The 27,613-nt window shown below is 38.8% G+C and overlaps 1 protein-coding gene across 1 annotated transcript in view; it reads left to right on the top strand.

The window, feature by feature from the left end:
- Positions 1-25,132, top strand: part of chrm3a (cholinergic receptor, muscarinic 3a) — a 99,906-nt gene extending 74,774 nt beyond the window's left edge. Inside the window, exon 3 of the mRNA XM_074675784.1 lies at positions 21,938-25,132. Within this exon, the coding sequence (XP_074531885.1) occupies positions 21,957-23,879 (1,923 nt within the window). The 5' untranslated portion in view covers positions 21,938-21,956 and the 3' untranslated portion in view covers positions 23,880-25,132. The remainder of the gene's footprint in view (positions 1-21,937) is intronic.
- The last annotated feature ends 2,481 nt before the right edge of the window (positions 25,133-27,613 follow it).

The following is a 27,613-nucleotide window of genomic DNA, read 5'->3' on the forward strand; positions in this document are numbered from 1 at the left end:
TTACATGCCACAGATCATCATTCACCAGATGCACCCCGCACCCCACCCTCCATAAATGCTGGCAGTTTTATTATGCAAGATATTAGTCGGGCTGTGTGTTAGCTCAGCGGTCTGCCTCGTTATGCTAATCTCTGTATGTGCTTTGTTGTTGGCTGGACAGATGACAGCAGTCAAACGGATTACGCTGTTCAGTTTGTATTCCACAATGCATCTTTTTTCTTCTTTTACCACCTCCTTTGTAATCCTGCCAGAATAGACTCCTTACTATGACAGGATTCTTCTTCATGCCTTCCTTTGGTGTCGGATGTTTTCTGACAGACTTATAACAACAAGCCTCAGCAGCAAACTTGATTGTCTGTGCGGCTGATCCATCACTCGCTTGTCGCCATTAGCATTCAAGCTTCATTAGCCAGCAAGCACCCAATAAAATTATAATAGTGGGCGATTAAACTGTGTCTTTTCTCAGCTGCTGGCTGAACAGGCTCTAGAGCTGAATCTTGGGGTGTTTTCACCCTCAATATGACGCTGCAGGCTTGCATTTCAGTAATACAAGTTATTATTAAGTTTGTATTGTTACTTTATTTGATTGTGCATTTTCAAAACCTACTTTTTTATTTTTCATAAAGTTTTATTTTGTTTTGTTTCATTCTATGTTCCATGCCCCATTTACAAGAGATCAGCATTTCCACTGTTCAGTAGTCAATGGAAACTCTTGTTACAGTAACAGCCCCTTTTGCTGGGCACCTCGCTCCATGTGCTTAGTTGTGGTAGGTGTTTTATGCCAGTTTAGCCAAGCAAACTTTGCACTTGACCATAGTTTGTTTATTACGTCAAAGAAGTTCTTCACAGAGACATTAAATAACCAACAGTCGGTGGTTTTGGTACTGAATCTCACAAAACCACACCGGTTTTTATGACTACCTGCTCTCAACTTAATTTGTTTTGTAGTGAGCTAACAGCTTTTAGTGGGATTGTGCCACTTTAACAGCCAGGCCTGAGAAATAATGATGAAAAAATATGCCCTAAAGGTAGAAAAATAGCCATATAAGCTATCTGATTATTTATAACTACAGCTATTCAAATACCCCACTCTTCGGATAGTCCGAAGAGTGGGAGGCCCAATTTGTTACTCACAACACTTTGTCACCCTTGTGTCCTTTTCAGTTAAAAATCTTTGTACCCTGAGCTTGTGCAAATGAATCTTTTGACTGAACCTTTTCATTACAGCAATGTTGTGATGAACTTTTCTGTTTGTCTTGACCCCTGATGGACAAAAGTCTCTGTACTGTCCCTTGAATGATCTGGTTCTCGAAGTAAGTTGTGTTTTAGAAGTAAAGAAGTCCTTGTGTTGTTTTCAGAGAGTCAAGTGTACCACGAAAACTGTAAACAAGGGCTGTTTCTGCAACGTGCTGCCTGTCACGTTAACTGACATGTAGCAGATGACAGCGATAAGAGGCACTGGAAATAACTAAACAAAATGAACAGGTCCATCACTTATGGTCTTGTTTGCTTTTGAAGGACATACAGAGGCAGTTCATTCATTTGAGCGTCTCATAACCTGCTAATAGCTTCTCACAGGAGTTTTTATTACCAAATACTGTGGCTGATAATTATTTTCATAAAGGTGTCTTTTCTCTTGATTTTCAAATAACAGACTTTACCTTTCTGTCTTCCATTTTCAGGCTGAACTTGGAGCGAATGTTTACTTAGGTGAGGTGACTTCACAATCTGTTTTTTTTTTTTCAAAACAATCAGCGCATCCGTCGTACCTGTTAGTGTGCTCATGCAAAAGCACAGAATCTGACTGCAGTAAGAATGATCAGGATCCTCCCCCCTGTTTTTATTTCTCTTTTACTTATGATTTGATCCTCAACCTTGAATTCTCTGAATTTACTTCTTTTACTGTGACATATCTCAGGTGAATACAGATACCTTTAACTCAGTCTCAGCGACCTAGATAAAATTTGCATCCGTCATAGCGAAGCTTTGACTACTTTATATTGTTCCTCTTCTTTCGTTCATTCCACAGTTCAAAGAACAGTCTGTTCAATGAGCCGCCAATTTTGTTAAAAAAATAAATAAATAAAAAGATCCAGCTTTAACTTCTGTTTGAACTCAATCATTCCAGGTTATAACTTCTCGATCCGATTTGCTTTTGAACTCAGTTAATTAAATACAACATGTCTATACTTCAAGGTCAGAGGAGAGGACATGAATTATAAAATGAGTAAACACAAGAAAGGAAATCAAGCAGGATAAATATTTTCTATGAGGTGCTGTGTGGCAGGGGCATTAACTATTGATCAAAGGAAGTGAAATGCAATCAGATAAGACTGGACTCAATCCATATCTCAAGGTAAACAACATTTTTTTTCTCATCAGTTCTGTGCAGGAGAAGCTCTAATGTGCTATATCTTTACCTGAAGTGTAGGTTTATTCATTGGATTGTCGAGCGGATGTTAATTACCGAGAAATGAGCTTCAAAATCTTGAGTGCACGCAAGTGTAAAACTCAACCATCAATACTTTAGTGCATTTTCTTTAATCTGACCTTTCTTTCCAGAACAGCATGTCTGGGTCTGGTTTATCTGCTGGCTTTTGATACCGAGAAAGACAGATGAGACCACTAAAACTCCCCCTGAGACTTCAGTGAATCAAATTTAGAAGCTATTTTAGTCTCCAGTGCCAGGTACAGTCGCGTCACCTGGGTTGATATTATTGGATGAAATAGAATACAACCTCTGCCAGGTCACTGTGTGTCTGTGTGTGTTTGTTCATTAGTGTGTGTTGGGGAAAAGGAGCAGCCAGAGAGCGGGAAGAGGTGGGGCAGCTGCAGGCCAGCAATGTTTGAGTGAATGAGACAGAGGAGACAGCCAGAGATGTGAGATTGTGTGTGTGTGTGTGTCTGCGTGCATGTTTGTAATGCAGTTGCCGCTTTGTTAACTGTCTGTGTAAGCCTGTCGACATCCTCCAGAAGAAGTGTTTGGACTGTATTATAACTAGTTCAGTCAGTGCCTCGTCTTTTTGTGATGAGACGGTCCTTGGATCAGTTTCAAGACTTTCTTGTAATCACCTTGTTGACTCAGTGCCCCCTCGAGTGTTGAGCTTTCAAAATTGATAATGTGGGTTTCTGGGAGTGTGTATTGTGCAGGAGAAACAGTGTGTGATACAGTTTGTTTGAACATGCTTTGGTCAAGCCTTTATAATCATGGCAGGGTTAAAAAAAATACTTCACTTGTCCTTTTATTTCACTGTGTTTTCTTATTTTATATTAAATTATCTATGAAATTTGATCTCTTGTTTTTGCTTCTGCAGTATAGTAGCCCTTATCATCCTCTTCTGGTGACAAATTTCTGGGATTAAACCAGGGGTAGGCAATCCAGGGCACAGTTGCCACAGCTGGCACGTGAGGCTATTTATGTTGGCACGCAGAGAATAATTACAGGGCAGCAGAGAGCAAAATGAACAAATAAATATTGACAAAACAATGGAATTGTATTCTATTTAACACTTCTCAAGAAAATGAGTACATTATAAATGGTCTTATGTAAAAAAATAAAAAATAACATTAAAGGTTGCATATTATGCAAAAATCACTTTACTAAGTCTTTTAATGAAATTTGTGGGTCTGTGACTTTCCTCCCAGCCACAAAATGTGATATGTGCTGTGGAGCAGATGTAAGAGCTTTTCCTCAGTGCCCCCCCTGTCGTCGTGTTAGCTTCATGATGCTAACTTTAGCTGCGGTAAGCCTGTTGTTTTAGCCTGTAATGTTACGGTTAGAGAGCGTCGCTATTTTTTAAACATTGTGCAATCGGAGCTAGTGGCGCCGCACTCGTGACATGGAAGAGCGGGGTGGTATCAAGAGTGGCTCATTTACATATGAAGGTCACGCCCACTAAATCAGACCGTTCCGAACAGAGGGGCTATGAGAGCCCGGAAGCAATGCTGCTGTGCTTGATTTATTGGCTTAATGGACCAAAACATGTTACTACCATTTCATGAAGACATCAATGATCCATATTAAACTGCAGAAAAAGAGCACAATATGGGACCTTTCAATTATAAATTTAAATCACGACGTTACAAGTGTTTGAATGTGTCTTGCAAGTGCGTCACCGCAAATCTCTTGGGAGGTCAGTCTGCTAGCTCGCAATCGCATCCATTTAGTGGTGTTATCAAGAAAACCAAGTTCCAGTTGTTCTGTCCTACAAAGTTGGACAAAGGAGTATGGATTTTTTGTCAGAGGTTGACAGAGACTGGGTGATAAGCACCATTTGCTGTAAAAGTGTGGTATGTAGGACATCAATTGTGAAGCTTTGTTGGGAATGAAAACAGCATTAGCAAAGTATGCTTAACAGCAACACATTGAAAACTTACTGTTAAAACTCAGGCAACAGAGGAAAGTTATACCATTTCTCACTGCATAGCAAAGCATGGAAAAACCATTCACTGATGGGGAATGCATAAAGGAGACTTTCCTATAGACTGCTGTTGATTTTATGGAGGAAATAAGTGTCGGCACTTTGAGCATAAGTGTATTTCAAGTTGCATGAGTCATGGAAAAGGTTGCCCATCCCTGGATTAAACTATGAGAGAAAATCTGACAAATCAGCAGCTTGCATTTTACATTCTACATTTTTTGACCCTCCTCACTTGTGCTTTACTGTGGGGTAAATTCCATCTAAAGCCACGCCCACAGCTTAATGTATAGCTTCATGAAGTTAATATATAAGGATCATTGACTGTATAGAGAGTGGATAATAATATCTTCAAATCACCACAATAATAGGACATGGGAAGCATTTCTAAGAGGTGTATTAATTTTTTAAAGTTTGACCACAGCCCATCTGGAATGACTGGAGAGTCAGACTTTTTGATTTATACTGCAGCCGGCCACCAGGGGGAGCAGTTTTTGTGGCTACCTCTCTTTGGATCGAGCAAGATGACGTCCATTTTTTTTTTTTTTTTGTTTTGCAGTCCATGATAAGGATCAGATACAGCATCCTACTCCCCTTTCCACTGGAGACACAGAAACACAGAAAATGTATGTGTCATACTGCCTGCAGACAGTCTACCTACAAAACTGTCCCTATCTAATTTAGTTATGTTTCCTTATTTTTTGGTTGTAACGATGCATCTTGGCAACAAATATTAAATGGTAGTAAAGCTTGTTTATCTTCCTGTCAAATAGTCTTAACCCTTTAAATTTAGCATTATTCCCCCGGATGCATTTGAAATGTGCCACGTTTATGCATCCACAGCCTGTTTTACCTGACAGGACTAATCTGGATCACTGCGGGGCATTTACTTCTGCTTACCACTTTAAACAAAATGACTTAAAAAGAATCCTTCAAGTGGTGTACTTTGATGTTCTGCCTCCATCTGTAATACTTGTGCTGTGACCCCTCTTACATTTGTTGCATAAGCAGTGCTGCATAAGAGTGTGCACATGTATGAATGTAATTTATTATAGAAGCACAAAGGACAGTTGTAGACATGGTCTCCATCACCTGACAGCCTTCTATCCTGAGCTGAGATGTTCCTTCTCTCTCACATAAACATACTATATTCCCCCACTCTACTCCCCAGGCAGGTGGTGTCACTACTTACACATTTCCAGCCCCTCCACCCTACAAAACCCTTCCCTGCAAAACCCCTCAACTCTGCATCCACATTTAAAGACCCCTCTCCTCATTCTGAAGCATGTTTACACAGTGGAGAGAGTGTGTTTTTTCTCCCTCTTCTCTTCTACAGAGCGCCTGTTCAATGGACAGATGGTTGCTCTTCCTTTTAAGGATTGATCGTGATAGCCTATCACTTACTGTACATGTGTGTAGCATCTGTGTAGGCTTGTTTTTTAGTGCGGAGGCAAAGGGTCATGCCTGGAATTAGCCTCACACATAACAACAGTGTTTCTCCAAGGCTAGGTATTTCATAGTTTGGATTGCGGGAATTGTTAGGAGTGAGCTGTCACAGTTGTGAATTTAATGCACAGGCTTGAGGTTTGTTTGCTCCCAGTTCCACTCTGACACTCTCCACTAAACTCAGCTTAATATCAATGACAGTAACTTAGCTGTTGTTTTAAAACACAGGTATGCATTGGACCTCATCCAGGTTTAGATTTACTGTGAGAATGAAAGACAGGATAACTTCCCGGGTTTTCCGTGCAGTCATCCTCAAGTGGCTGCAGCTTTTTGCTCTGACATATTCCTGAGCCATTCTTCCACTGCCTCGCTCTCTTTCTGCCTCTCTGTTTTTCTTCCCCATCTCTAACTTTCTCTCTCTCTCTCTCTCTCTCTCTCTCTCTCACACACACACACACACACACACACACACACACACACACACACACACACACACACACACACACACACACACACACACACACACACACACACACACACACACACACACACAATACACAGGCATGTCTAAGTGTCTGAGAGTGCCATGTCTAAAGAGTTCCAGCAGCTTGTTACTGAGGCTGTCAAAAAGCACAGAGACCCACCGCAGAGGTGAGGATGTGTGTGAAATTCCCTTGAGCCCTCGCAGGTCTGAAGCAAAACAACATCCTACTTCTCTTTCTACGTGGATTTTTTTTTCTGCTCTCACCTTACTACTATATTGCACCAGCTGAGGTTGACAACAAGAAAATGCATGCTCATACAGCTGTAGCAGTTATGGAAGCTGAGAATGGACATGGATTTTTATCTATTCTATTTTTTTTCCATTATTATCTCATAATAACGAACCAGCCACTGGTTGTCACTGTAGCCTACTGGTAAGCCACACTTGACGTTAGTTTGTTTACTTGCCTGGAGTTATTTAGGGGCTACCAGTTAGCAGATGAGAGCATGACCAACTCCTATCTCTCTGGCTACACCAGCTAAGCTAAGCTAACATAAATGTAAGCTAAAGTTAACGTTACAATATAATGTGAAACGTATGGAAACATTTATTTTATAGTGCTTTAAAATGTGGTGTGTTTATATTATGGTTCATGGCACAGCATCACAATGGTCAGCCCAAAATGTAGCTATTACATAATCAGAAGTTTTTTATATCAAGATAATGAAAAAAAAATATCACCAGAAAACAATCTTTGTTATATTGAGATAACAAGATAATAAGTCATTATCACAAGATAACATAGCATTAAAAAAAGAAAAGAGCAGCAAGCATTATCTGTATGTGTTGATAAAAATTGAATAATGCCAAAATCTATGACAGAACTGTTAGCTATTTAGAGCGAAATGTACTCATAGCCCCAAAAAACAGGAATGGCGAATAAGACTTCATGCTATTGCTCTTTCCTCATCAATAAAAACAACAAAAAAAGTTCTGTAGTAGTTGACCTTTTGCAACTATAAAGTGGGGTACAGGGGTGCTATTGGCCTAGGGGTTTAAGTGTGTGTTGCATCAAAACAGACAATAGTCCTGTCCTCAGTCATTGCTAGTTCCACTTCTAGCCACAACCCTTTTCTGTCTGTCTTTCCCCAGCGTCTACTCTCTGAATTTCCTGTCTGCCTTTTGCTGTCTTATCAGTAAGAGTGAAAATGTCCAAGAAGTATATAAAAAAAATAAATACATTTGTGCACAGACCCTCTAACTTGAAATGATGATTTTTTTTTCAGGCTTTGCTGTGTCCCATGCCCAGCCATCCTTAGCATTCCACATAGCTCTTTAACACTGATTATTATTCATCCCCCTCGCTTGTTTTTGTTTATTTATTTATTTTAATATATATCAGACTTCTCTCCAGTCAAACTGCCCTGTGTTTATGGCTGCTGGTGCCAGTGTAAGCAGGACTCAGACACTCTGCTGCAGTAATCTGGATTGCAGCTAAAGAGACACCTCAATAAAAGCAGATCTCCTGGCTGCCTACGGTCATAAAGGAGAATAAACAAGGTTAGGCAGAATAATTATACTGAGCTGCTTCCTGGTATTAAGGGACTTACAGTAGTTCTTCCATTGTACAGACACAGATCCTGCTTTTCTCTACAGACAAGAGTTTACACACGTCATGTTTACATTTTCCAGTTGAAGAACAAGATGCAGTACCTGATTGTACGGATATTTCCGCATGTACATGAGCCTAAACTAAACAGTCAATGAATGACATGTATGCATGGAAGAATAATTCTCTCTTTTCACCATATTTCACATTTGTCTTGACACCACTGTGAAATGTACATTTAAAAGTGTGATAAATCACTACACATTTTTTATGTAAATTGCTTTGTCTAGGCTGGCTTTCATAGAAGTGTGAACATGTATAATAATAAATAAATAAATACACAGCACTTTTTATTTTTTCCATTACAACTTGATTCACTTCCACATCTGACCTGAATCAGTGTGCTGTGATTACGTAACCATTTTTCATCTCGTGCCCCGAGCAGGTCAGAGGTTTGTTTGTTTTGTAAAATGCCTGCATTTGTAAAAGCATTCAAAAATAATGCATGGGAAATTATGCATTAAAAGATAGATTGTAAGGACTGTAATGCTTAGGTAGGGGTGTAATTGTCCATAAAAACAGTTTTATATCTCTTCTTCTTCTTCTTCTTCTGAAATTACAGTTAAGTTCATAATCCACTGTTCACATAATGCTGTGCAGAAAGAAAATAAACAACATGCGACATGTAGTTTTCTATGTTAGAAACTCAAACATCTTTATTTATTTTTTTAACTCCACCCATGAGCACAGCATCTCTTGATGCCTGAAGCACTTCTGTTAGAGTTTTTTTTTGTGTGTGTAATTTATTTTTCACTAGGCCTATTATATAATATTTTTTGTCTTTTTGTTGCGTTTTCTTCCTTGTTCATCTTGTTTACTCTGTTGCATTTGTTGAGACTTATGCATTTACTCACAATTATACATCTTTACTGAATTTGCAGTTAGTGTTGGTTTTTAGAGATTTGTTAGCCATGTCAACCATAAGAGTTGACAGGACTAAACTGCTAAACTTTTTGAGCAGTTCACTTACAAATGCTTTGCATTATAATGTCCATAGATGGAGCAGTGAGGTGTGCTAGCTCGGTCATTGTGATCAACTGTTATAGTAACATGTTAGCTTCTACCAGTCCTGTTAGCTCCTGTCTGTTCCACATTGAGCTTCTCTTCATTCGTTACATCTTCACTTGTAGCCATATATTAATTTTTTTTTTTTAGCAATGGCTAAAAGTGACTTGGTATACTTTCCAATAATACAGAGCAATTCCCGTTATAACTTTTCGTGAGTACATATTTTTTACACTTGTGAGGCAGTGGTGAAGAAAACTATCTTGCCCAAGCTGTTGCACCGGAGATAAAATCTTTAATGACACCTTGTTCTTCAGGTTGTTGATTACTGATGAACTAAACCTTGGAACCTCATTCAACCTTCAGTAACATTTAAAATGTCAGAGTCTGACTTTTTAGTTTGAATAAACTGTGATTTTGTTCCCTTAAGTTACTGAAGCAAGATAAATCTGAAATTAGTCACACTCTTTTCTCACATCAGTAGCAGAAACAAACAAATTAGCTGTCATTTATTTCATGTTTGGTGTTGTCAAGTCCTCACTAATATAATGCGATAAAAGCAGAGAGAGGTTATAGATATTTTTGCTTTTGGTTTTTCTGCATCTATATCTCTTTTATAGCCACTGTAGCTCTTTTTATTGTATGATTTTAATATTATTTCTTGTTATCTCAACATAGGACAACAAAAATGCCTCCCAAAAACCACAGGATTAAATGCAGATAGAGATTATCACCCAATTTGGCTCATTGGCAAAGGCACAGAGACATTGCGCTGTCCAACCTATTCATTCCGTTACTGTCAAATAACTCACATTTTTACCTTATGGACTGTGTTGACACCACAACCAAAATTTGGACAGGAATATTTGAGTGACAGCTGTAGGGATCAGCAACTCTAAGAATCAGGCACGATTTGAGCAGATGGAGATGTTCCCCACTTTGAATGTCATGTTAGTGTTAGGAACAAAGCAAATCTGTTCAAGCAAACTTTTGTTTTTCTTCTCGCTTGATCATGTCCATGTGAATTATTGGACATATGATGGATGTAATCAAGAAGACATGGGTGATGCCTCAGAGACTTTTCTCATTTAACTTAGATAAAGTCACATTCTTCTGTCTGCAGAACTATCCCTTTAAAGCTCCTGGAGTGTTTGGCTGACATTGAAACAGACTGAAACTGACACTGACTCCCTCTTTATGAACTACAAGTCAAACAAGAGCAAAATGAACAAGGATTACTTTTTTCTATTTGATTGTTGATAATAACTGAAACCACAGCTGTGGGGAAGGTGTTAGATAACATGATAACTAAAAACTAATAGAAACTGTCACTGTTTGTTTTTGGTTTGTTTTTCAGCAATGATTTGTACAAAGTGATTTATACTTCTGTGAACAGAAAGAATGATGAGATACTTACATACAGGAAATTATCTGCAAAGAGATATGATTCACTACTTTGTCCACAAGGGTGCTAAAATGAACACAAACAGAAAATCCAATTCCTTTCTCCAGCTTTAAAGATAAGGTGATAGAAAAAATGGTTATAATTGTATTTATTTATTTATTTTTTTTGGTAACGCTTTATATTAAGGTCCTGCTGTAATAAGCATTAACAAGACCTTTGGAAGTACATATAAGATGCTCATTAACATATTTGTTTATAAGACTATATAACTGTTTAATAAGTGTTTAATAAGGTCATTGTAATAGTTAATACGAGACAACTTAATCTATAAGGTATATGGAGCCTAACCCTAACCCTCTTTGTTTTTTGTCTTCTGTTTTTGTCTCTCATGAGCCCTACCCCAGCCCCTCCCCTAAACCTAACTATTCGGGGCCCCGTGCCTAAACCTAACCTGTGGGGCCTCACGCCTAACCCTTACAGTAACCTTATTAAACACTTGTTAAGCAGTAATATAGGCTTATAAACAAATAATAATGTGAATAAGCATCTTATAAATACTTAGACAGGTCTTATTAATGCTTATTACAGGACCTTAACCTCTTAAGACCCAAGCTTTTGTCTGGTGTGCAATTTTTAATTCACCTCGCTTTTTGGGCTCAGTAAGACCTAAGAAGTATAATAACTAAACTTGGTCATTGGGACAGGAAGTTTGATTATTTGTGGTATGAGTTCTCTATTAGCTGTTTGCTAGTTGTGTTATTGTACTTGATTATGTTGTTTTTTTCACCAATTTGGATGTAATGTTGCGATTTCACCCAAAGATGATGTGGGCAGTGCCCCTAAATGTGGCTAATTGGTCAAAGTTTAAAAAAAAAAAAGTATCATATGTCTGAATGGCAGAAATGTTATGTCCACATGTGTGGATGCTGGGTCTTAAGAGTAACCTCTTATAACCTCTTATTATATATATAAAGTGATACCTTTTTTTTTTTTCTTTTAAACCCTTGATGACTATTGTTGCAAATTTGTGACATACCCCGTCAGGTCTTGATGCAGCTGAAATGACCTTTGTATCTCATTATTACCTATTGATTCATATTCTACACAAACCAAAGATCGTATCAGATCCACTATGTTACAGTATATTAGTCAGGGGATGAACTTCTCATGTCTTTATATAACATAATTTAGTTATAACTATTGTGTGTACTATACTCAAATTTACAATCCCCACTTAATTTAACATCTGTAAGAATGCAAAAACACACACAAAAAAACAATCTATTTTTATAATTGTTAATTAATTCAGGCGGTAAGGGAATGAGCTCTAAATACTTAATGAACTTTTTTTTTTTTTTTTTTTTAAGTTGCTTGATAAAAAATGTGTCTGATTGATTGAATGAATCAGTTAAAGCATAACCCTCAAGGCTCGGCAGATATTCCAGCAAATATTCAACTTTTAATGAATGCATCATTTTCCTAAATACTTTTTCAAGTGGAGGTAATCTAAATCCATAGCCCAAGTGGAAGATTATACCACCTTTTTAAAGACTTCATTTAAACTTTAAAGGTTGTTTAAAGATGTTGAGGATCTGCAGTTTCTCTGTTTTTAATCTGGTGGTGCAGTTATTAGCGCTGTTGTGTTCCTGGTTCACATGTACTGAAGGGACAGAAGCCTCTCTGTTTATATGCTTACGAATTGCCTCACAAATTGCATTATTGCTCAGAATCCTATTTTCTTATTCATTCTTTCAGCCAGCGCCGCAGCTGAATTGTTAAAACTGTCCTAAAAACCACAAGAACAAAATCAGAGGCTAAATAGTATCAGGAATAACAAGACTTATTTTCTTCAGATCCAGTAAGCACGAATGATGGGGAGTTATAATAAATCTCATATTTCTTGCTATTTTTTCTTGTTGGCCCGTTTCTTCTTCCTTTTTACAAACACAGATGTGTTGATTTTAGTCTGAATTATGTGTTTAACTTCATATATGTCTAAATTTTCTCTGACTTTGCAATATATGAAACTATGTTCTCCCAGCAGGTGGACTAGAGAAACATGCAGAGACTTTTAGCTTCCATGTTCTGAGAGCTGCTAGGCTGTAGGGAAAACAAGGCATTACAGTTTGTAAAGGTGAGGCAAAAAGTGCCTTTTGTCAAACGTGACTTGTAAAACAGAACAGTCTCCTATGAAGCTGCACGCAGAGTAGCTTTTTCAGGTCACAGACATTTTTTTTCTGTCTTGAACTGTGGTGAAAAGTAAGCCTAATAGTGAAGATGCTCAGTTTGTGAGCACTCAAACCACAGTAAGCTGAAGAGCCTCTGACTTTAAGCACCTCTTGGCAGGTAGAGCTGCAGCAGATACCTCTGCTTCCTCCTCAACTCCTCTTCAAACTTAAAATCAAGGACCATCGTCTTCCTCCGCCATCAGACACAGCCCTCACTTGACATCTTAGCCAGCAAGTCATCTCAGGCTTTTTCATATTTCTCACTGGCACAGACTGTGGTAGCATCCGTCTGCAGGTTTCACAGCCTTTGTTTGGAGGAGGTGCTGTTAAGGCCTCACACAATAACACCACAGTGTTTTAAGATCTGCCTTAAGAGCTGTGAACTTTGAGGGTTGACTTAGACTCACTCATGGACTTCAGGAGATCTGTCTCCCGCCAAGTAGGCTCCAAATGTTTGTTCCTGTCAGCAGTGAGTACCTGGCAGATGGCCTGTGCTGTTTCACAACCCTTGTCACCATCTTCTGGCAGCAAACACCATCATCAGCAGCTTGTGATAGATTTACTTCATCCTGTGCAACCACCAAGTCGCCTTTTCCTTTTCTGAGTCAAGGCAAGTGCTTTTTAACCCTCCACAACAGAAAAATAAAATTAACAACCTTTCTTTCAGATTATATTTTTGTCAAACGCATCTTGTATCTTTATAAATTCGATTATGTTTTAACAATCTTACAAAAGATTAAAAAAAGGAAATCTGTTGTCATAATTACCAGCCTTATCTGCTATCTTATCGCAGGATTATCAGCATCTGGTAACACTGCTTGTACTAAATCAAGGCTCTGAAATCAGGCCCCATCCTTACATAGTCACGAAATAGTGGTGTGGTAAAGAGTTTTGGGGATTTTTGTTTAAATTAGAATAACAAAGATGCACATAGCTCTTCAAATGTATATATAATGTCATCAGAGAAAACACTTACACCATCTGGTCCTGGAAAAAAAATAGATTTATGAGTCTTGTGGTGAAAATGTTTGAGATGTTTCCTTGTACAACACTGCAGAGTTTGTAGTGGTGCTGGTGGGAAAAAAGAGCAGAGTGGAACAAGCTCATCATCCAGCCTCCTGAGCTGTGTACAGCTGGAGAATGCATAATGTATGAAGAAAAAAAAGGTCTTAGGACAGAGGGTTTCACAAGGTTTAGGATCTGCAGTGAGCATCTTGAAGTACTAAGTCTTCACTTTGCTGAATAACAGTATAACCCTAAATGGTGAGAAAATCCCAAACATATGACTGCTCTTTGGGTTACCAAAGTCAGTCTTAACTATTGGTGCATGTGTGACTCCTGCTGTATTTGCTATCCAGATGTCTTCTTAAGGAGATATCTCCTAATCTATGGGCAGTTATTCCTACCACATGTTATCTCTTGGTCACCTACAACCTTGACGTTACAAAGCATTAAAGGCACAGTTGTCACCATCATTTTTCATTCAACATAAGTTTTTGACATTTATTCTTTTACCCCACTTTGATAGTGATGTATCACGCCCAGAAATTGTGGCTATAACAGCTGATGCTTTGTAGTAAATCAAGAGAGATGAGGCCCCTCCACTCCTCTTGTTGCTCAGCTCTCAGAGTTGTTCAGCACTGCTTGACGCAGAACTTTGTTTTGATCGACTGCATGGCAGACATGCAGCCGATCACATGTGAGGATATAGGATCAGTGTTGTGCCAGCTCACACAAAAAGTGAGCAAGCTTAAAGTTCAGCTCACACCAGTTTAAATAAACTAGCTCACGTTCATAGTTTATTCTGGAAAATTTTGAACTTATATTTCATAGTGCAAAACATAGACCAGTTCACGCTCACTATTTTTCACTTAAAGTTCTCTTTTTCAGTAGAGCCATCTATGCTTTAATCATATCCCTCATTCTAATTCCCCAAATATTTGAATCTTTGTATGCTGTTATAGCACCACAGACAAAAAAACAGTAAGCTTATTGTAAACTGTCTGCAGGATGAGCCATGCTGAAAGGAAAGTGCAGTGATGGTAGATCTGAGTTATGTTGCCATATATCACGGTGCACCTCCCGTCACCTCTCAGCAACTCCCCTTATCTCTCAGCACCTTTCCGTACCACACAGATTGTGAGAGGCCGCTCGCTGCCTCAGGAGTGAACTTTGCTCACGTTCCTGCTCATGAGTTATAAACTAAGCAGTTCACCTCACCATTTATGAAATGCTGCTCTTTTTTACTTGTTCATGCACAACATTGTATATAACCATACCATTATGTGATAGCCGAGAGGGGGCAGTCAGCCAGGTATAGCCTCTTGTCCAAGGGGAAAATTCCTGTTTGAAAATGAAGCCTATTCAAAAGTGTTAAATGCCTCGGGTCACTGGGAGGCTGCAGAAAGGCAGGGAACCGCTGACACACCAAGCCAAAAACACACACTTTTACAGCATTAAAAAAAAAATAATTAAAGCCTAGATCAAAAAACAGACTAGGTCTGAATAACTAATTTCACTAACAGCCACACTGTCTGTGGGGGTGAGGGTTCAAACTCTTTTAGAACATATTAAGTTCACAAGTTTGTCCAGTCAGTGTAGCGTTGCATCACAAAAACACAAATATGAGTGACACCCACAAACAAGCAGTATCTGGCTCTGGCTTGTTTTTTTTGTGCCAATAAGTTTGACCAAAATATTAAACAAAAGTAAGAATGTCTGCTTTTATAACAGAAAAAAATGCCCAAAACAAGGCTGTTATAAGGCTTCTCATGAAAACTCTGAATGCAAAAGGGTTAATCAATACAAAATTATTCATACTTGCAAGGTTAGGTAATAATATAAGGCAACAAATAATACTAAATTTGGGGCCGTTTGGGAGTCATGCCAAAAGAACCCGATCACTGAAAAAGAGCCCATCACCTCTCTCTCTCTGCCTCCATCAAAGGTTTTTTTTTTTTTTTTTTTTTTTTGGGGGGGGGGTATTTTTACTGTCTTTTCACAAAGCACTACTACTTGGTCTCCAAATATATTTTCCAGGGTGTAAAGAGAGTGAAAAGACAGTAAAAAAACAAACAAAAAAACAAAAAACTACCATGTAAAATGCTGGTGAGAATAGTTTTCCAGTTAAAATAAGCATTTCCTTTTAAAACAACGGATGCCAGTTTAATGTTTATTCTTGGTGATACATACAAAGTCGAAGGCATGAAAGGCTGGAATTAAGTACACAGTTGTATTTATTTGCTATATTATTGTTTTATACTCAGTTTGAACTGAAAAAAAAATGTAAACAGAAATTAAAAAAAGACCAGCCTTTTTCACATCAAAGTCTTCATCCAGCAACTGGGCCATCAAATAAGCATGGACTAATATTAGATATCCTCATATTTGTAATAAAATATTTCACTGTCATTGACAGAGGTAGATATAACACTAAGCAGGGCAGGTAGGATACATCTGCAAGTTAGCAGCATCTTTTGCTGCTAATTTGCTCCAAATATGGTTTTTAGCTTTGAGTTATCTTTGCTTAAGGCTAGAATATGCCATTGGTGTCATTAGTCTTGATGGAGCAAATGCTAGCTGCAGCTAGTGCTGTTTTGTATTTATTAAATATGTCTTCTTTTCAGGTGACTTAAGAGATTTCAAGACGTCTTTTTTCTTGTTTAAATACTGTCAGCATGTGCTATTTTTCCGGTCTTTGCTCTCCTGTATCCTGTCCACTTACAGCAAGCAAAATCCTTCTAATGTGGCGCTAGTGTCTAGTGTTAGCTCTGTTAGCCATGTCTGTGAATAGCATGATACTACTCTGCTCTCTGGTATTCATTCTGGTGCTGGGTTAGCATGGCTAGCTCACCCATCTTATTGAAGATAGATCTTACATTCTCCGTAACCATGGAGGCAATGACAGGTTGATGTCATCTCTTCTTAACTCACTCCGCAGCACCAACACGTACTTCTCCTCAGCTCACAGAGAACACCAGCCCCAGCACCGACTAGCATCACTTTCACTGGTTAGCATCAACGTGCTACAGGCTGCTAACCAGTGAAATCTTGTGTGTAAACAATGCAAGCGCAATCACACATGGGTTCACCAGGCAGTAGAAAAAAGAGAGTAAAAACGCTCCTGCTAACACAACCAGTTTGGTGTTCGCAGCCAACAAATGAGAGATAAAAAGTAAAGACCAGCTCCAAATACCAAAATAACCAAAAAGATCGGAAAAAAGACAAGAGTCAAAGAGAGCTGCTGCAACAGGCTGATGGTGGATTGCAATTCATCATTACATTTACATTTAAGTTTATTAGTTTTGTTCATCAAATTAAATTCTAATGTTAGGGTAATAAAAAATAATGAAAGTTTCCTTTTAAAACCAATAATTCTTCATAACTTCTTCAAAGCTGCATACTGCACAGTATTAGTATGAGCAGTCCGCAGGACAGTGAATGTTACAGCACTGCTTGGCAGATAACATCTCACCCTGGAACAAGCATCCTTACACCTTTATATGTGACCTTAATTAGGCATGCTCTGTCTCTTCATAGCAGTTCAGATCACGTCATCATTCAGCTTTGAGCCTTCACAGAGACAATCTGCTTCCTCTAGATGAACCATCTTAATGAGATTATTAAAAGAAATGTTTGTTTTCACACATGGTCAGTCGTCGGCTCTTCCTCTCTCCTGCACATACTGTCCTCTTGCCATACTGCAGCAATCTGCTCTATGCAGGACAAAGAAACCCGGCACATCTGATGGCTGCAATCACAAAGCCAATTGTCTGCATCTGTTGGTTTGTCCGAATATGTGTTTCCAGTCTGTAGTTGTTCTCTTGGAATTGCCAGATCCTGAAAACTGTTTCATCTGCCAACTCTACAGAAGCTTTGTTTGTGGATCGGCTTCTCTACCAGCCTTTTAGTGTGTTTCTTCTTTGTGGTTGTGTGTTGTTGGCCTTGTTACTTGTGCCTGAGTCATTTTTCACAATAATGCTTTATTATAGTAAACTGCTTAGATACCTGTCTGCCTCTGGATGTATTTTTGCACTCAACCCCAGCACTAAAGAGCACAAAGCACCACATGAGCAATGGGTGACCAGATATTTTTGACAGTTGTTTGAGACTTTTTTGTGTCTTTTTTTTAATCATTTTTCTTGTATATCTACTATTGTAGAATAACTGTCCTTTTATATGAGGTTATGATGTGACACTAAAGCGGAGAGTGTTGCCGATTTTTGAACAGCATTACCTATATCTAAAAGCACCTGATCATATGAATCATCTGTGCTGGACATCAGCTGCTTGTATCATTGCTCTTCTAGATGAGTTTCTGGAAATAGAAACCTGGAATGGCCGCACATTAGGCTCCAAATCATTTAGACGGCTGCTTGGACCCAACTTGAATTGTGCTGTCCAACCCTGCTGGGACAAATGCCTCCAAATGTCAGTGAACACATTGTATTGCAACACAGTAAACGATTATTGATCTCTCTTTGAATCTGAAACCATCACACCTAAGCGCCTGGGAGTTGGACTGAAGATACAGAGCTCAATGTGCCATCAGACAGAGAGAGGGAGAGGTGGATGCTGCAGTGAATTCCCTGGTAAAGAAGCTGGTTGTCAGAGGTTGAGCTAGGCCACCCACAGCTAAAAAAAAGAATGTTTTCACAAGTTTTTATCAGAAAAAAAAGTCTTGATCAGTTCAATTAAAGGGGGAAATAAACAAAACAAACGCTTCTATCTTCTGCTATGCAGCTAGTTTCTGCTCTCAGGGGACTACACATGTATATTTATGGTCATTAAGCAACCCTGTTCCATGTGTCATGTAAATATTTTCTCTGGTGCGTAAGTCAATCTTGTGCTGGAAAATTAAGTCATGAATAAACAGCATGCACATGCATTACATACCTACACAAAGTCATATACACTATGTGTGGCAGCATGTGAGAAAAGACAGGTATTGTTTCTCCAATCAGTGCTGCTTACATTATTTTGACATTTTCTTGTCAGTTTGCTTTAAAATGTAAACTCCAGCTGGGGGATTTTTTTCACTCGTCTTCACCTTCATCACAAAGTGGAGCTTCTCACTACTTCACTGTTTTCTTTGTCTGATTTGAATTTCCTTTTCCTTTTTTTGTCATATCTTGATTTTCCAACCCTAATGCCCCCCCCCCACACCATGTTGACAACTTGTCACTGTGTCAGATTAAAGACTAATTCCTCCCTTCTGTTGAAGCTCTGATCTTCACACAGCCACGTTTCATTCTCATCAGAGAATGTTCAACACTTATTAAAACAGCATTTTTGGTTCATATGCTCAGTAGAATTTGCTCTACAAAAGTTAAAAAGTTCAAACAAGGCTTTGTATTCCTCAGAGGCTTGTGAGCTTTTGTCATTGCAAACAATGTGCTGTTTAATTTATCGTTGCTGTCCACATCTGGTTCTGTTTCTCATATACAATACTTTGATGTAATCTAACTCAGTTTTTTCTATATGCGGTTACAGAACCTAGTGAACTTTTGTCTGTGTTCTAAAAGTGAAGATAATCACATAGATGCTCAATCCCAAATCCTAAGGCCTAAGCACTGAGCCCTCCTACACTTTAATAAAGTCAGGCGTACTGTGCATGAGTGTGTGAGTTTGTGAGGGCCTGAGATGGTATATAAATAAGAAATGGGACAGAAGTTCAAGACATCAACCACTGACAGGAACTAAGATACCTGGTGAAATAGTGAAAAGACAATTTTCCTTCCCAGTCAGTTGTGTCTCTCAGTGCAGTGTTTATAACAGACATTCATATTAATCCTCTGTGAATATTTAACTGGGAAACATACTTAAAAATCATTTATTTCATGCTTGCTTTGTTAACATTTTCTTCTTTTTTTTTTCCTGAAAACAGCTTTGATTTTCAAATGTTTGTTTATGTTCAGTGAGTGGCTTGACACTCCCATCCCTCAAGTCACCAAGTTTGCAGCAAACTCTGAAGAAGTCCCACAGTTCAGACATGGAGGCTTAGAGAGACAGCGTCATTTGGCCTTACAAAATCCACATCAGAGCCCTCACACACACCTGAGTATGTGACAGCTGGACAGCACCAAACACTCACACACTTACCTCAGAGTCTGTGAGTGCTGAGTTTGGGGTTGCGCTTATGACAAAACAACCCTCCATGTTAAGTCTGCTGCAAACTACAGCTCAACATTTCCAGGGCAATGCTGCAGGATATAGGATGCACGTCATTTCAAGATATTAGAGGACAAAGATGCTGCCTGAATTACTTGTAAAAAAGTATTAAACCTGCCAATTGAGCAAGAAAATTTTAATTATTTGGTTGTTTCTATTGAGACATTATTCCTATATACAAAATATAAATAATAATAATTCACAAGTAATTTTTTCTTACCCATTTCAGGTGAACATGGCTCATATTAATTATTATTAGACACTTTTTAGTGTCCACAGCAGAGCTCTCCTGGTAATAGTAGTAGCAGTGTGTGTCACAAACAGCTGTAACCTGCCGCTAGCTAACAGGGTTCTTTAAAAGCTCTGCAGGAGGTCTGTGATTCTCTTGATACAGGTGCACTAAAATACCTTTGCCTCCAAGGTGCTGTTTTTCTGGCCCTGCTCTTGTCATGACGACTTGGTTTTTGTCAGGTCATTTACTGGTGACTATATCTCTGTAAATGGCATATAGATAGTCTGACTTTTCATTCATGATTACAAATCATTATTCCTTTTTACATACACTGTCTTAGGTTAATGACAAGTCAAAACAAACTATTGTGTTGACACTTCAGGGTAGAATACATTATACATGTATTTAACAATAAAAGGGAAGCCTGAGGTCTCAAATTAATCAGTTTTTGTCATATCTAAAGGTAAAACCAAACAGTCAGAAAAATAACTTTTTGGAAATACATCCTGACATGGTTCCAAGCAGATCTTGTAAAGAAAGTCATGTACACATTTTTTTTTGGTCATATTTGAATATCATTAACTAAGCTATGTCTATCAGCATGGTTAAATAATTTTTCTTATTCCAATTATTATTTTAACTCGTGACATGCATTTTTCATCTTATTTTATTTGTTATTAACTTTTCCTTCATCTGCACAAACTCAAATATACATGCAAACGAAACCCTCTCAGTAATTAGTAATGATTGCATGGCATAACTTGAATTGTACAGCACATGCTGCTTTACAAAATGACAGCACCTGTTATCATCCAATTATCAAAATCTGTGTTAAAGACAACAGCAGGTTGTTTTGTTTGTAGTTTTTGTAAAAGTGATCTCCAATCACATAACAAACAACACCTCATACAAGATCATTCTTTTAGCCCCAGCAGAAGGACTTGGTCTGCGACTCCATGATGGGTTTGTCTCTGGTCAGTCAACAATTGGATATCTGAACCGATTATCTGCAACATCAAACCAAAAAGATACCCAAAAAACTTCTGTACTCTGATGAGAAGAAACTCAGCAAATTCGTCAAGGCCTTAACTGCTTCCTTTCTGTCCACCAATCTCCTTTATTTTCCGATACAAATTTAACAAGATAAATCTTAGCTTTAGACAGCAACATTTTCAGTGATCTCTTTCAGTCTTAGCTGGATGAAAGAATTAGTTGTCTCTGAAAAAGCAATCAACAAAATACAAGTTGTATAACTTCAATACAAACATCAGAAAATCTATTAAGCTGACAGAGAAACTAAAGCCAGAGCTGTCACCCACACCGGAGCTAAACTTTGAGTAAAGATCCTCAACACCTTACCCCACCACTAGCCTGACAAGTGAAATTCCCCCATGTCCATGGCTGGATGCTATTTAAGGTGCAGTCCCCATACTTGTAATATGTAAATGAAATGTCTTTGCAATTTGTTTGGTGTCAAAAGAACAAGAGTCTGTAGTCATCCCCCCTCAGCCAAAGTGTCAGCTGTCTAGCCTTCTTGATTCAAATGTCAAGTTGTAATTTTCTATGTGGCCAGCAATGCATTTACAGTGAGGATAGAGATGGTTCACAAATTGTGTTAGGATTGTTTGACAAGATAGAAAAATGACAATCAGTCATCTTTGCCTTCTCAGACACACACTGATGTGTAGCAAAGCTTTCTAGCCTCACCTACTGGTTAAATAAAGGAATGCCAAGTACTTGTATTCATGTGTCCTTTCTCCATTTTTCTGTCACACTATCATCTATCCCTCATTCTTTTTCTCCCTTTGTGCCAAGAACCCCCCCCCCCCCAATCCCACCCTTTCCTACCCTCCTCTTTTTCCTTTCTGTCCTCTCTGTAGAATATGCAAGGACATAACAATGAGCTCAAACAGCACAGACCCTGGTCTCTTCCTGACTGCAAACACCTCGACCCCAGCAGACGGAGCCTACCCTGAATCTAATGGTCTTCACCAAGGAGGTACTGGAGGGAGCCCATGGCAGGATAATTCCTCTTCCACCAGCCAACTGTTAAATCTGACCTTAGAATCCCAAAACGGAACGACTGTGGATATCTTTAGAGGCTACCATGTCTGGCAGGTTGTTCTTATTGTCTTGCTGACTGGCATGCTGTCACTGGTGACCATCATTGGCAACATCCTGGTTGTGGTTTCGTTCAAGGTGAATCGACAGCTAAAGACGGTTAATAACTACTTCTTGCTGAGCTTGGCTGTGGCTGATCTCATCATTGGGGTCATCTCCATGAACCTTTACACAACCTATATTGTGATGGGATACTGGGCCATGGGAAACTGGGCCTGTGACCTTTGGTTAGCTATAGACTATGTGGCCAGCAATGCATCAGTTATGAACCTACTGGTCATCAGCTTTGACCGCTATTTTTCGATCACAAGGCCTTTGACCTACCGAGCCAAGCGGACCACAAAGCGAGCTGGGTTAATGATAGGCCTAGCTTGGTTCGTTTCTCTTGTTCTGTGGGCTCCAGCCATCCTACTATGGCAGTATTTTGAGGGTAAAAGGACAGTACCCTCCAATGAATGCTACATTCAGTTCCTCTCATATCCTCCTATAACCTTCTGCACAGCGATGGCAGCTTTCTATTTGCCTGTAACAATAATGAGTGTTCTTTACTGGCGCATTTACAAGGAGACCCAGAACCGGTCAAAAGAGTTAGCTGGTTTGCAGGGTTCAGGGGGACGTGACGGAATAGGTAGCAGAAGTGGGAATGGTGCGGGAGACCGAGCCCGTTTTGTCCACCAGACAGGAAGTTCTAGAAGTTGCAACAGCTACGAACTGACCCGATTGTCAAGAAGAAGGAGCACATGCCGGGAACTGGTTGGTCGCTTCCACTGCTGGCCTGGTGTACGTTCTTGGCGACCTGGAAGTATCCGGCATGGGGACCGAGATCCGGATCAGAGCAGCAGTGACAGCTGGAACAACAATGATGCAGCAGTCTCACTGGACCAATCTGGGTCTTCAGATGATGATGAGGGCAGAGAGGTGATTTCACAAAGTCACGCTATTTTCTCCATTGTTCTTAGTCTGCCTGGTATAAAAGCTGCGGTAAACTCTCAACTAACATCATGTGAGGATCTGGATGCGGCCTCAGAGGAGGATCCTCTCAGGGGAGCTGAGTATAGTCGTGACAGCCTCTCAACTCTAACCACCAACACCACTGCTGAGACCCCTGACAGTGAAGGAGCTAACAGTTCGGACAATAACTATCACCAACGCTTCTGCTCACGCAAGATTCAGTCAATGCCTACCATCCAGTCTGACTCTAAACAAGGCTCTCTGGATGATCCCCAAAAAACTATCACTACTGCCACCAACAGTACCACCACCAGCACTGCTACTAAGTCCCCCTCCGTCCCAATGTCTTTCAAAGAGGCAGCTATGGCAAAGCGTTTTGCCGCTCGAGCTCGGACACAAATCACCAAGAGGAAGCGCATGTCCTTAGTGAAGGAGAAGAAGGCAGCTCAAACACTCAGTGCCATCCTCTTTGCTTTCATCATTACATGGACACCTTATAACATTATGGTGCTGATTAATACCTTCTGTCGAGAGTGCATACCAGACACCCTGTGGTCAGTAGGGTACTGGCTCTGCTACGTCAACAGCACAGTCAACCCTATGTGCTATGCCTTGTGCAACAAGACTTTCCGTACAACTTTTAAGATGATACTGATGTGTCGCTGGGATCAGAAAAAAAGGAGGAAGCAGCAGTTTCAGCAGAGGCAGTCGGTGGTCTTCAACAAAAGAATACCCAGGGAGTCCACGTAAAAGACTTTAAGTCTGAACTGTTGAAAACATGAGGTCTAAGGATCAAACATAGGATGGGGACAAGGAAGGACAACCTTATTAATGTTTGTGTGGAGTTTATTTGCCTAGAAGTCCTTGGTGTGTTTCTTGGCTGGTATGTCAAGCACAGCAATCCCATGTGGTGGTCTTACGGCATGTCTTTGTGCATCCATTTAGCAAAGCATTGCGTATGCATAAAAGTTGTATGAGGTTAAGTCCAGAGATGAGAGCTATCCCTGTGTCCTTGAAGAACTGTTTACCATTTCAGCTGAGAGAAGATGACTTGATTGTGAAGTATTAGAAAAGGGCTTTAAAATGTTGCAGGAGAATTATTTGAAGTGCAATTGACAAAAGGGTAAAGGATATCTTTGTCACAGGATGTGGGATTCACATTTCTTATCATTTCTCTCTGTGGATAGCTAGCGCTGTAATGTGCAGAGTGTTTTTGCATTTCAGACAGAACTATCTGTCTGTAATATGTCATTGAAAGTCACGACAGAGCCTTTGTTTTTGTTTTGTTTTTTGTTCATAGGCTTCCTCATTGTACTGATTTGATATGCCATCTTCTTGACTGGCATGCATTTTTATCTGTATTCTGTAAATTGCCTTTCTACATGGATATAGCTTTCTTGTGTCTGATGAAATATGAAAAAAACCTTCTGAAATTGTGTCCTTACTTTCAGTCAACAGAGATCTGTTATTTTTGTGATCTTTGGTTTTCTAGATATTCCTGAGATTTTGAGCCAGTCTGAAAATGATTCTTCTGATGAGCTGAGTTGTAAATTTTTTTGTGGAACCACAGTCAGTGAACTGCTGTTGTGTTCAATGTGGTTGTTGTGGTTTTTATGGTGGAGACAATAAGTACATTGGTTGTGTTTTCTTTTTATGTACTTGCAGTTCTCTGTCATGAGTAATGATTATACAATGACGATGTTCTGTTTGTGTACATTTGGATATTTCTGACTTGATACACAATGATTGATTGCACACAAAAATATGTCCATTTATAAAGATGTGTGTTTTAAAAAAACTTTTGAATTTCTACATGATACATCTGAGGAACTCTTTGTAAAAGGCCACCCATCTTTGGTAGAGCAATGGCAGCCTCTAGTGGCTTGAGCAAGACCTGTTGTCTGGGCTGTATTGATGTTGGTCCATCTTTTACAGTGCAGTATCACTATCTAATTTTAACAACATGAAGACAAAAAAGTCATTAAAGGTACAGTATTTTAACATCCTGTGTTCACCTTGTTTCTTTACAGAACTACTGTTTTATATTTTTTCTATTTATTTAAAAAATAGTAAATGAGCACCTCATACAAACAAAAATAATGCAGGAATTTATCCTAATTTTCCATGTAAAGCACACTGTTGTTTCTTTTGTAGATGCACCCTAAAACTAATTTGATTAAGTTTACTTTTCACAACATTGCACAACTACAAATAGCTGGTGATTAAAAAGAAAGTTCTTTGATATCTTTAGACGTGAAAAAACAAGGATAATGATAATCACACAGATCAACATAAGAATAGTAGAGCTATATCTTGAAATCAATTAAGTACTAAGCATTACTGTGAACTGCTTTTAAGTTTAATTTCCTGGTTGCATCAGTTTAAGCATATGGACACGTTAATTATGAAGTAAATTCTTTACTAGACTTGACCAGGACATACAATAGAGATTGAGCCTCCAACTCAGACACAAAGCATGATCTCAGCAGATCCATGACTATTCATGATGACTATTGGTTTCACTAGTGACACTCCCGTATGTTGGGTCACTACTGGTGTCACACACACACACACACACACACACACACACACACACACACACACACACACACACACACACACATGCATATATATATATATATATATATATATATATATATATATATATATATATATATATATATATATATATATATATATATGCATGTGTGTGTGTGTGTGTGTGTGTGTGTGTATACATAAGTCATTGATATCTTCATTCCTCCAAGGTTTGTTTACTCTGTATAAATGCTTTTTATTCCAGGCTTTTTGTTGTTGTTGTTGATGTTGTTTTTTTGAACCTTTGTTTTCAAGAGAAACTGCTTGTAGCTCACTTTGAGAATGTGTCTTGGAAATATTTAAGATATTGAGATTTTTTTTAACATGTTCTGCTCAGAAGTTTCAAGATGAATGGATGATACTGTTGGGATTCCTTTCAAAAACCTGCAGATATAAATTTGCTGAGTCATGTACTGCATGTGTTGGGAGAACACAGCTGTAAAGTCCTGAGCTCCTTTGAAGGCGGGGTTTAAAAGTCGTACAGGTGTGCACAAATTGGGAAAGCGCCCCCTACTGCATAGCATTAAATTGTGTTTGGAAAATGAGTTCTCATTGCCACCCACCAACCAAATCAAGAAGAACAAGGAAAAGAAGAGAAGGAGTTTTTTCTAGTTCATGTCCAAAAATGATTCCTGACAGTACCACAGCTTTAGCACCAAGTGTCTCAGTGTTACCAGAAACTCATTAAAAAGAAATGTGGTCTGTGACTGCTGCACAGCTCTTATGCATGATGAAGCTTAATGAAGTTAGTGAAGGGAGTCTCAGACAGTGCTAATGGGAGATGGCCAAGAGAACCAGACATGTGATGAGAAAAATACCAACTTCATGTGACCCATGGCTAAGGAGTGGCTCATAAGAGAAGACAAACACTCATTTGTGTTGATTTCTTCAGTCAGTGCTGAACCACTGAGGAGGAGAATCCACCAGCCAGGCAAGTACAGTTTCTTTTTTAGAACTTTGAAATATCTGAATGAATGCTTAAGCTACTGTGTAATTCACTTAAGAAACATAGTTAAGCTGATGTTGATATGTTTCAGTTTGGCTCAACTTGTGACATAATAACATGGAATGTTTAAGTTTATTAAAGAATCGACCAAGGCACTCTCAATGCCTTAGAACAAACATTTGTCAGTTGAAGCTTCTTTTTTTTTTGTAATATAAAAACTTTAGCAGATCTCTCATGTGGCATTTCTTTTCTTGAAATTAGGATTCTAATTTTGGAATGTGCCATTTTTTTCTTTCTGCAATGGTTTTGGTGTTTGGTTATCCTGAATGCTTACTTTTCACTTAGCTTGAGAGCAAAATCTTCAGTTAAATGTCTCAACTATATTTGTATCTCAATAGCATCAATCAATATGTATGTAAAATGATTCAGACCCAGACACTTAGATTATAAGCGAAATACTTCAGCTCCATGAGAAAACAACTCGTGCTAATACCCTGTCTGTGCTGTGTTTTTTGTTGTGGAATCGTCCCTTAAGAGCATTTAATCTCATTATCAATAACAACCATAAGTAATTTGTGAAACAGAATTTCAAATGGGTGATATGGTGTGATCTGATTCTGGGTTAAATATTAAAGATCTGCAACTTGTGATTATTTCAAACTAAATTAGTCAGCCAATCAATATCTAAAGAGTGAAACTTTGTATATGCCCCAGGAGCTCATCCGATGTAGGACAACTCTTGCTGTGTAAAATGTGGATAAAAACACATTTTGAAAGTTTGCTCAGACATTGTTTTTGGGGGTGATTTTGAGCCCAGTGATTTCCACTGCAGCCTGTTTTAATGCTTTGCCTGATGGGTCAAAGTTTAGTGCCATTGGTTTTGCTTCTTTTTAAACAATCTTTTCATGATGTAATTTAGTGTGGATGACAAGCTCTTCAA

This window comes from Halichoeres trimaculatus, unplaced genomic scaffold (assembly GCF_033239565.1).
Source record: "Halichoeres trimaculatus isolate MK-OKI-2021-1 unplaced genomic scaffold, fHalTri1.1 fHalTri1_scaffold_8, whole genome shotgun sequence".
NCBI classification, from domain to species: Eukaryota; Metazoa; Chordata; class Actinopteri; order Labriformes; family Labridae; genus Halichoeres; species Halichoeres trimaculatus.